At 42.8% G+C, this 12,066-nt stretch overlaps 1 protein-coding gene across 2 annotated transcripts in view; it reads left to right on the forward strand.

Annotated features, from left to right (window-relative positions):
* The first annotated feature begins 2,845 nt into the window (after positions 1-2,845).
* LOC141107748 (distal membrane-arm assembly complex protein 2-like) overlaps positions 2,846-12,066 on the forward strand; it is a 33,572-nt gene continuing 24,351 nt past the window's right edge. The window contains exons 1-4 of one of the 2 annotated variants that reach the window (XM_073598680.1): positions 2,846-2,931; positions 8,139-8,311; positions 9,424-9,504; positions 10,021-10,157. In XM_073598680.1, the coding sequence (XP_073454781.1) occupies positions 2,914-2,931; positions 8,139-8,311; positions 9,424-9,504; positions 10,021-10,157 (409 nt within the window). In that variant the 5' untranslated portion in view covers positions 2,846-2,913. Of the gene's footprint in view, positions 2,932-2,961; positions 3,129-8,138; positions 8,312-9,423; positions 9,505-10,020; positions 10,158-12,066 lie in introns of those variants that run through there. The other variant, XM_073598681.1, reaches the window with a different exon arrangement.

Consider the following 12,066-nt stretch of genomic DNA (forward strand, 5'->3'; position numbering starts at 1 on the left):
AAATTACTATTTAAATTTAAAAAATTACCAGATCCTTTATGCTTGAGATGCGGTGCAGCTGAGGGTACATTCTTCCATCTAATGTGGGAGTGCGCTCCGATAAAGCGAATCTGGTCAGGAGTTACAGCATTCCTCAGCTCTGTAGCCAATATACCGAACATTTGTAATCCTCTTAGGTGTCTATTAGGCTACATTGATGATGAAGGCTTGTCTAAAAACACGCAATCCTTTCTAAGGATTGTACTGTTCTATGCCAAAAAAACAATAACTATGCACTGGAAATCCCACTCTACTCCGACTATAAAGTTTTGGCTAACCCTCATCAATCACGCTATACCATTGTATAAGCTAACATATGAAGCTAGAGGATGTCCCAAAAAATTTCTCAAAATGTGGAACTCATGGGTAAGCTCGGAGAACACTATAACACCAGATTGACAAGCTATAAGTGTTGTATAGGAATAATATACTGTAGCAGTTGTATACAGCCTCCCCTAACTGCAATAAAATATGATGTAAGACAATTCATACTGATGTATAATGCAAACCTATATACCTGTTTACCGGATTGTAATATGACTAAAACAATGTCTGATATGATTGTATGTCTGTGCAACCAATACTGATTTTGCTTATAAAAATAATAAAAAAGTTAACCTTTAAAAAAAAATTATTGCAGTCCCTGACACCAATGTTGGGGGTTATTATTGCAGTACCTGACACCAATGTTGGGGGTTATTATTGCAGTCCCTGACACCGATGTTGGGGGTTATTATTGCAGTCCCTGACACCGATGTTGGGGGTTATTATTGCAGTCCCTGACACCAATGTTGGGAGTTATTATTGCAGTCCCTGACACCAATGTTGGGAGTTATTATTGCAGTCTCTGACACCAATGTTGGGAGTTATTATTGCAGTCCCTGACACCAATGTTGGGAGTTATTGTTCCGGTGTTTGACACCAATGCCGGAGGTTGTTACTGTGGTCACTGACACCAATGTTGGGGGTTATTATTGCAGTCCCTGACACCAATGTTGGGGGTTATTGTTCTGGTGTTTGACACCAATGCCAGAGGTTGTTACTGTGGTCACTGACACCAATGCTGGGGGTTTTAATTGCGGTCACTGACACCAATGTTTGGGGTTATTATTGTGGTCACTGACACCAATGTTGGGGGTTATTATTGCAGTCCCTGACAATAATATTGGGTTTATAATTGTGGTACCTGACACCAATGTTGGGGGTTGTTACTGTGGTCACTGACACCAATGTTGGGGGTTATTATTGCAGTCCCTGACACCAATGTTGGGGGTTATTATTGCAGTCCCTGACACCGATGTTAGGGGTTATTATTGCAGTCCCTGACACCGATGTTCGGGGTTATTATTGCAGTCCCTGACACCAATGTTGGGAGTTATTATTGCAGTCTCTGACACCAATGTTGGGAGTTATTATTGCAGTCCCTGACACCAATGTTGGGGGTTATTGTTCCGGTGTTTGACACCAATGCCGGAGGTTGTTACTGTGGTCACTGACACCAATGTTGGGGGTTATTATTGCAGTCCCTGACACCAATGTTGGGAGTTATTATTGCAGTCCCTGACACCAATGTTGGGGGTTATTGTTCCGGTGTTTGACACCAATGCCAGAGGTTGTTACTGTGGTCACTGACACCAATGCTGGGGGTTTTTAATTGCGGTCACTGACACCAATGCTGGGGGTTTTTAATTGCGGTCACTGACACCAATGTTTGGGGTTATTATTGTGGTCACTGACACCAATGTTGGGGGTTATTATTGCAGTCCCTGACAATAATATTGGGTTTATAATTGTGGTACCTGACACCAATGTTGGGGGTTGTTACTGTGGTCACTGACACCAATGTTGGGGGTTATTATTGCAGTCCCTGACACCAATGTTGGGGGTTATTGTTCCGGTGTTTGACACCAATGCCGGAGGTTGTTACTGTGGTCACTGACACCAATGTTGGGGGTTATTATTGCAGTCCCTGACACCAATGTTGGGAGTTATTATTGCAGTCTCTGACACCAATGTTGGGAGTTATTATTGCAGTCCCTGACACCAATGTTGGGGGTTATTGTTCCGGTGTTTGACACCAATGCCAAAGGTTGTTACTGTGGTCACTGACACCAATGCTGGGGGTTTTTAATTGCGGTCACTGACACCAATGTTTGGGGTTATTATTGTGGTCACTGACACCAATGTTGGGGGTTATTATTGCAGTCCCTGACAATAATATTGGGTTTATAATTGTGGTACCTGACACCAATGTTGGGGGTTGTTACTGTGGTCACTGACACAATGTTTGGGGTTATTATTGAAGTCACTAACACTAATGATGAGAGTTATTGTTCCAGTCACTGACTCCAATGTTGGGAGTTATTATTCTGGTCACTGACACCAATGTTGAGGGTTATTATTCTGGTCACTGACACTAATTTAGGATTCATTTTCCTCCTCAGTGAGGGTTGTAGAATGCAGCATTACCAAAACAGTCAACCACTGAGGTATTATGTTACACATGGAATGGCCTTTCTCCATACAGTACAACCATGGGGCCCTGACATGTAATAACCCCAGAGAGGGGTGCAGATTGCTGTGTTTGCCCCGGGCTCTGGCTGTCCTGGTTGCAGTGACTGTCTATGGGAAGTGAGATGTCTCTTGTATACAGTCCCTGTGGGATCAATAGAGACCTCTTCACCACACATTCACAGCACTGCTCACACTACCGAACAGACTGTGTATGCGTGTTCTATTACATGCTTTACGGTACACCTTCTGCGAGACTTCGACCAATCAGGTCAGCGACAATAAACCTTTAGCGAGACCTCCACCAATCATAGGTCAGGGACGGTATATACCGCCTCCGCTAATCACGTGACCATAATCAACATGGCGGCGCCCAGGCTGGTAGGTGACTTGTAGAGGTCTCGAACGTGTCTCAGTATTGTCACACATATACGGATCATCCTGAAGATAATGTAGACACGAGAGTCTCAGCAATGTGCGGGATTTTCGCTGGGCGCCGTACCGGTTCTATAGAATAGCTGCGCACAACATTGTTTCTGTTTGCCCCGGTGTTGGAGGGAGATGAGTCGCTATTAGAGGTAGTACGGTACTCCATGCTGAGCTGGTTCTAGTCAGATGTGGGTGTAGAGGAGACCCCCCACAGGCAGATTTAGGTGTTTGTTGGCCATTTGTGTCCCATTCACTTCCTGTCCTGTGGACACAACACAGTGCACAGCTAGGTTCCACCTTAACCCCGGAGGGATTTACCCCCTTAATGACCAGGACATTTTTTGCGATTCAGCACTGCGTCACTTTAACTGACAATTGCGTAATCGTGCGACGCTGCACCCAAATACAATTTATACCTTTTTTTTCCCTACAAATAGAGCTTTCTTTCGGTGGTATTTGATCATGTCTGCCGTTTTTATTTTTTGTGCTATAAACAAAAAAAGCGTCAATTTTGAAAAAAAAATATATTTTTTTTTTACTTTTTGCTATAATAAATTTTCATTAAAAAAAAATTCCTCCTCAGTTTAGGCCAATATGTATTCTACTTATTTTTGGTAAAAAAAAAATTGCAATAAGCGTTTATTCATTGGTTTGCGCAAAAGTTATAGCGTCTGTAAAATAGTAGATAGATTTATGGCATTTTTATTATTATTATTTATAATAGTAATGGCGGCGATTTGTTGTTGGTTTTTTTTTTTTTTTTTTTTTTTTTTTTTGCGGGATTGGGGCCGACAGATTGGACACTTTTGACACATTTTTGGGACCATTAGCATTTTTAGAGTGATCAGTGCTATAAAAATGCACTGATTACTGTGTAAATGACACTGGTAGGGAAGGGGTTAACACTAGGGGGCGATCAAGGGGTTAAATGTGTGTTCCCTCAGCGTGTTTTAACTGTAGGGGGAGGGGACTGAGTAGGGGAGGAGACATATCGCTGTTCCTACATAGTAGGAACAAACGACATGTCTCCTCTCCTCTGACAGCACAGGGATTTGTGTGTTTACACACACAAATCCCCGTGCTGGAACTCGTGCACGCGACCGCCGGCCACGTGCAGCGGGCGCGCGTGCACCCCCCTCTGGCGGCTCTTAAAGGAATCCCGTATACATACGGGATTTCGCACAGCGGTGCCATTGTGCCGCAGTATATGTACGCGAGCCGGTCAGGAACTGGTTAAAAGTGATTGTAAACCCTTCCATATACCCAGTGAAGTGACTATGCTCAGGTGATACACAGAAATAAAAAAAAAAACCTCATACAAAAGTTGTACCTCTTTATCCGCAACGCTCTCTTCTCTACATCCGTTCAAAGTCCAGAGATTATACAGCTTGTCTGAGCTTTCAGAAAGTAGGGAGCTGAAGTTACAGTCTGCAGCACTCAGTGAGAGATGATTATTATTATACAGGATTTATATAGCGCCAACAGTTTACGCAGTGCTTTACAATATAAAAGGGAGACCATACAGTTACAATACAATAAAATACAAGAGGGTTAAGAGGGCCCTGCTCATAGGAGCTTACACTCTAAGAAGGTGGGGCAAGTGGTACAAAAGGTTATATCTATAGGGGTTGAGCTGATGGAAGTGATAAAAGATTGGTTGGAGGCATGATTGACTTCCATGAATGAGTTTTCAGGGATCGCCTAAAGGTGGACAGAGTAGGAGATAGCTGGACAGATTGTGGTAGAGAGTTCCAGAGTATGGGGGAGGCTCCGGAGAAGTCCTGGATACGAGTATAGGAGGAGGAGTGTAAGAGTAGGAGGTCTTGAGAGGAGCGGAGAGGACGGTTTGGGTGATATTTGGAGACACGATTGGTGATGTAGCTCAGGGCAGAGTTGTGAATGGCTTTGTATGGTATTGTTAGTATTTTGAATGTAATTATCTGAGCAATCGGAAGCCAGTGTAGGGATTAGAGGAGAGAGGGTTGGCAGACACAAAGCTCTTGGTAAGGTATATGAGTCTGGCAGCAGGATTCATGATAGATTAAGAGGGGATAGCTGATTGAAGGGAAGGGGCACACCCCCTTTCACACAGCACACAGGAAGAGAACTGAGGCTATCAATCACAAGCTGTGTGCTGGAGCTTCCTCCCCATCTGATTTGGTCAGAATCCATACAATAGACAAACAAGATATTTGGGGGGCACACTCTAAAAGATGGTGCAGCCATAAGATCGTACAAACAGAACAAAATATTACAGCGCACACATGCAAAAAAGACATTTACCTCCTGCAAGGCTATTTAAAACACCTGAACATTTTCAAAAATATGGGGATTTGGTCACATCATATGGCTATATGATGCTTAAGCCCACTTACTGCGACAAAGTACCCCAAGATTAGTGGGTCCTACTCTATACATAGAATGGAAGATTCTGCTTCTCTAAACTGTGGGAGAAATACACTCCTCTATATGAGAGAACTAAAGGACTCCACCTATAACACAGGTGGACACTAATAAGAGGAAATGATGAGGGAGTGGGGTGCTCCTGCCCAAAAAAAATTTCAGAATCCATATAATAGACCAAGATTTGGGGGGCACACCCTAAAAGATGCATTAAAGATGGTGCAGCCATAAGACCATACAAACAGCACCCCACTCCCTCATCACTGCCCACCTATGTCATAGGTTGAGACCTCAATATTCTCCCATTTAGAAGAGTGTAGCTCTCATGGTTCAGAGATGCAGGATCTCCCATTCTATGGATAGTGTAGGACCCACTAATCATGGGGTACTTTGTCGCAGTAAGTGGGCTTAAGAACGATATAGCAATATGGTGTGACCAAATCCCCATATTTTTTTAAAAATGTTTAGGTGTTTTAAATAGCCTTGCAGGAGGTAAATGTCTTTTTTGCATGTGTGCGCTGTAATCTTTTGTTCTGATATCTACACATGTCGCAAGGTAATTCTCGCTTCCTCAGGAGAGGTGCAGGTAGGTATCTGGAGATAAAAATGAATGATAACAAAAGGGGGAGGTAGGGGTAGTAGGGGGAAAGGGCAGGAGGAGAGCCATGTATGTATGAATATATCTCAATATCTGTAACTTACAGGTAGTGCCAAATGCTGGTCAACTCTCTCCGGAAAGGTAGTCTGGTTGGATAAAGAAGGCACGCTTATGTGTAGCAATATACTATATATGGTAACATACAGAGGGTCTCCCCCGGGCGTGTCCAGAAGTCCACTCCTTTTCCCCATGGGAGCTGTGAAGGGGCGGGGAAATGGTAACAACGTGGTGTGTTCACAGATCTGACATCCTGGCGGTCAATGTAAATATAACCAAAGGAAAGAAAAAACGCCAAACACCTGATAACATAATAGTGTTGTTTAATATATGGGTAAAAAATGCACTAATGACAAGGAGGAAAAAAATTGATGAAATCATAAAAAGTGTATGTGTGTCACCAATAAAGATAGAAAAATCCCAATATGTGACGAAATAAACACAACAATGATGGGGATACCTTGATAGTAAGGAGGTAACCGATAAGGTGTGTATAGGATAGTAGTAATAGGGCATGTTAAGTGTAGCAAACTCTAATATCTATTAAACACATACCTGGTCCACAGTTGCTGAAAGTTGTACATATTTATATATGTGGTAGTAGTATTCCATTAATTCATAAAAGTGCAAAGCGTGGTCAAGTATATATGTATATATGTGCCAGTGACAGCGGACGGGTGTGGCTAAAATTAGCCCTCAATATATAAAATTAATTGGCATAGAAATGCTATCTAAACATTAATCAGGTAAATTAATGAGTGAAGGTGCAAAAATAGTGATGGTGTGTGGCCCCAGTGTATAATGAAGGCTTCAAATGGAAAGGGGATTCCATCTGAACAAACAAAACACCGAACATGCGCTGAAACCCTGACCGCCCAACGACACAATCACTGAACACTGATTATGAACTGAAAAGGTACAACATGAATGTCAACCGTGGATGAACTTCACAATATGACTAATGGCCCGTACACACGATCCGAAGATCGTACGACTTTTTTCGCTTAATAGTCACAAGTAGAAATTGAATAGTAACTAAAGTCAGGAAAATTCTCGTACGTCAGAAAAAAAAATCGGAAGTGATGTCATGTGTTGTAATGTATTGTATTGTATTTTCGGACGACAACTAGACTGACTAAAATCGTACGATCTGGTATCATACGAGGAAAATTTTCGTGCGCGTCCGATCAAATAATATTGGATGAACAGTCATGATCGGCTCTCGAAAGTAGTGTACACATGATCCGAAAATCGTTCGATTCTTCCTCGGACGACAGTTTTCGTACAATATGCATGGGCCATTAACCTTAGAGGAAGCAAGACCAACACAGGAACAGCAGCTCTGTACCGCTGGAAGCACAGCACTGAACCCATGTTAGAGCCTGGACTAAATAGTCCTGGTCTCCAAATGGGCCCCGCCCTTTCAGCATCATCATGGTTGAAATCAACCATTGGGCTTGCAAAGTGTGAGGGGATGGGGCACGCCCCTGGATCCCCTCCCATAGTTGCGGACGATGAAAATCAGTCTCACCACGTAAGTACAGCTGAGAGTATCAGCTGTGCATAACTTGGTGGACCCTGCCCAGTACTGCGCAACCTCGCCGCCGGGGGGGGGGGGGCAGCAACATGATGACGCAGGACATGAGGGAGCCGGAAGCGTCGAGAGACGCTGAAGATGACGCCAATCCCTCTTGGCTCTAGGGGCGAAAGCAGAAGGAGGCAGAAACCATTTTAGCCAGCGCTGGGAACTCCGCTGCCAGGGGGAACAGGATGAATTCCCATGGATAGGTGTCACCCAACAAGAATTGCGGCGGGTAGAAGGTGGAAGAGGGATTGCAGCTCCCAAGGGAAATATGACGTGAGACTTGCTGGGACACGGAAAAATAAATTAAAATAAAAGGGAGGAAGGGGTGGTAGGGGGAAAAAATATTGAATAATAAAGAAAATTGCAAAAAGTGAGAGTAACCTGGAAACTACATAAAAAAAAAAACCATAGAAAAAAACATATATACATAACAAACATGAATAAAAATAATCATGTAATAAATGTACGCATAGGGTATTGTTGGCTCATTGGCTTCTTTTACATATTCTTCACCAGCTCAGGACTCTCTGTCTCCGGCCATCATTCCCTGGCTATGTCTTTGCCCGTCACAGTTCCTCGTCCTTAGTTACAGACACTAAGAAGAAGGTTGTGGATTTTGTGAGACAACGTGTTGCTGAAATGGAATGGAGTCAACTATGGAATCAGTGGCGAATCAGAAAGATGAATGAGTGAGTAGCCCAGATTGTTTTGCCTATAACTTCAAGGGTTATTGTATTAGGGCCGATTCATTACACAGATTCCTCAGAGCCTAAAGTGGTTGTAAAGGCAGAAGTTTTTTTTTTTTTTATCTTAATACATTCTATGCATTAAAGTGGGGTTCCCATTTAAAAAAAAAAAAAAATTAAAAGTCAGCAGCCACAAATACTGCAGCTGCTGACTTTTTTAATTGGACACTTACCTGTCCCAGGGTCCAGCGATGCGGGGGATCGAAGCCCCGCTCGTCTCCCCCCTCCACTCGTCGGCGCCGGCATTTCAACTGTGGGCGCCTGGCTGTGGCTTCACAGCCGGGCACCCACTGCGCATGCGCGAGCCGCGCTGCGTGCCGTCACTGGCCCCGCTATCATCTGGGACCGGTCATGTGTCCCAGATGATTGACAAGAGGGAGGGTGGAGAGGCGATCTCCCTTCCTGCGCTGTGGGAAGTGACGTCAGGAGCCCAGGCACCGAAGGAGGCAGACTACGGGGGACCCCCTAGCAACAGGCATTTAGAGGTGAGTAAAAAAAAAAATTTTCTCCAAATGTTTTTTAATTTTTTCTTTTAAAAACATTACTAATTTTTTTTTTTTCTTTGGGGGGGACTCCACTTTAAGATAAAAAAAACCTTCAGTATACAGCAGCCACTCCAATACTTACCTGAGCCCATCTCGATCCAGCAATTGTTGCACGAGAGACTCGGCTGTCCGGGACTCTCCCTTCTCATTGGCTGAGACACACAGTGGGCGTCACTGGCTCCCGCTGCTGTCAGTCAAAGTCAGTGAGCCAATGAAAACAGAGAGAGAGAAAGGGGGTGGGGCTGAACTGCGGCTCCGTGTATGAATGTACACAAGGAGCTGCAGCTCGGCTCGGGTGCCCCCATAGCAAGCTGCTTGTGGGGGCAGGATGGAGGGGCTAGGAGTGCTGAAGAGGTACTGCCCCTATGTATTGCATTCCTGTAAACATCCTCAGGGGGATAGGTAACACTGTTTTGGAATTGGGGTTGTAAAAGGCCTGTGGATTGGCATTAGGTTTTTTATCTACATAAACGATTGTTACATTCACTGCTTTCTTTCTCTTGTTTTCAGACGGTTCCATGTTATGGAGGCTATGCATGGTAAATTTGCTGGTGCGGCTTACTACACACAGATACATAAAGGAGGTGTAAGGTATGGATCGTAAACTTTCCGTAGTCTGTCTATCTATCTATCTATCTATCTATCTATCTATCTATCTATCTATCTATCTATCTATCTATCTATCTATCTATCTATCTATCTATCTATCTATCTATCTATCTATCTATCCTCCCCGTTTTGCCTATTTAGTGTTCTGAAAAGTAGTTCTCTTCCCATTATGATGAGACTACAACATGTTACCAACTAGGTCAGCTTTGTAGTCATCCTTTCCACTAGTCTGCATCTTTTGAAAAAGGGAAGTAGGATAAAAGGATCAGGTGACCTGATATTAGACGATTTTTATTGTGCATTTATAAATTTTTTTATTTTTTTTGATTGAAAGTTTTTAAATACCTGTACCAGGGGTTTGTCTACTAAACAATATCTTTATTCTGGTGCCTTGACTTGTGCTGTGAAGCTTGGCAACATTCCCAAATATAATGTAGGTGTTTTATTCATGCAGCAGTGTTCATTTTGTTCTGTGGGAATAACCGGTGTCTTCCTCAGGTTCCGTGGTCACCAGGACTGGGTCCGACCTGTTCAGAATAAGATTACCTTGGATTTTTTGAAATATAAGGATGTGCCAATAGAATGTGTGGACTTGAGTCATAGTGAAGTGAACTACGATGGCCTTGCCCCTATACGTAAGAGGATACAAGAAATGTCTTACCAAACTAAACAGCTTGGCAGCTACGAGGGCCACTTAACTACATAATATAATCAAAAGTGTGTAGACACCACAGTGTTTGCAGTGATCGGGTACTGTTAGTGCTACAGCATTCAGAGATAAATGTGTGTTTCCAACCTTGTGACAGTAGATTGAGGAAGGCTCTTTTTTGGTTCTAGCATGACTGTGCACAAATCTAGGTCTATAAAGACATGGTTTGACAAGTTTTGTGCAGAAGAATCCAAATGGCCTGAGCTGAACGCTGACCACAACCCTACTAACTAAGTACCTGTCGAATTAATTGGAATGTTGATTGTGAGCCAGGACTTCTCATCCAAATCTTTATCTGACCTCAAAAATGCTCCGTTGACTAAGCCTCACACACCATACTCCAAGATCTTGTAGAAAATCTATCCAGAAGAGAGAAGAATGTTGGGGGGGGGGGGGGGGGGGGGGGGGTGATGGTGCAACATCACATTATTGCTTATGGTTTTGGAGTGAAAAGCTTAAGCTGATAAACATGTGGTAGGTGTCCACAAACTTTTGCCCATATAGTATACCTTTCTTAGGCCCCATTCACACAGAGGCGTATCACTGCGTACCCCCCATGCAAAGCCATGTTTTCCCTCGTTGGAATCCACAGGTGTTGTGTGCATGCAGGCAGTCCCATTGATGTCAATTGGGGAAAAAAAATGTCACCAGCACACCAAGGATCTCCAGAGTGGGTCCTAAGATCTAATCAGCGATGATATTGTTACAACAGATTGCAATCTGCTGTAACAATGAGCTTAGGGCCTACTCTGGAGATACTTGGTGTGCTGGTGACATTCCTTTGCTCTGACTTGACACGATTCTATCCGATGGCTACCTCAGCACCCACGCCCAGCCATTTCTACAGGAACATGTGCAATGGGAATAGTGCATTGGAAATTGATGTTGATTGGGACTCCGCGGTTACCTGAACACAGCTTCTCCAACTTTGACATCCATGTGGGTTTCTGTCCCCGAACGCACGATGTGTGAGTTTGGGTCATGCACCCAAAAGGATGTCAAATTGGGAGCAGTGGCTGTGTCCATGCAACCTTTATGTCCCAATTGGCATCAGTGGGACTGCCCGCACAGATATGCACAGAGCACCTCTACATCCCTGTGCAAGGCCATGTTTAATGAGTATCTAAAGAAAAAACTGCATGGGAGATGTGAATATATTAAAAATATACAGATCATTGCCCAGAGGTCATCATTCCACAATATAATTGCAGCCAAAATATACATAAAATAATAGGAGTTCAAGGATGACAGCTAGGTATATAGGAGTAGTATCCCATTAAATAAAACATGTTTAATACAATAAGCTAATTAAAAAGTATCATAGTTATAATCGTAAAATCATATGAAATACATATTGCCCACAATGTCCTTTGTGTATTCGTCTACGAGTTTCACGGGGAATCTTGAGGACTATAACAGTATCTTAGGACAGGCAAGAATATATTTTAAAACATTATACATCTAAAATGAACAATAAAAAGGATTTACATTCATATATCATACAGAATCATGTATAACACAAGAGAATTAAGAATTTTACATGGTGTCATCGTATATCAAACATAAATCTAACATACTACAATACTTAAGTATTACCAAAAACCTGTCTGCAAAAAAAAAAAAAAAAAACACATTAAACAAACATATTGACACACAAAAATACCCAGTCAAACAATATATGCGATTAACCGATTACGTCATCCCAGGCTATGGGAAGGCATCAAGGAACTCCACAGGAAACAAAGGGTATAAATAACCACAAAAGACCCACCAGCAAAATGACTGACTAAAATTAAATCAAAAATATTTATAAACATGTATCCAAATTCACAAAA

The sequence above is a fragment of the Aquarana catesbeiana genome, linkage group LG09, assembly GCF_042186555.1.
Source record: "Aquarana catesbeiana isolate 2022-GZ linkage group LG09, ASM4218655v1, whole genome shotgun sequence".
NCBI classification, from domain to species: Eukaryota; Metazoa; Chordata; class Amphibia; order Anura; family Ranidae; genus Aquarana; species Aquarana catesbeiana.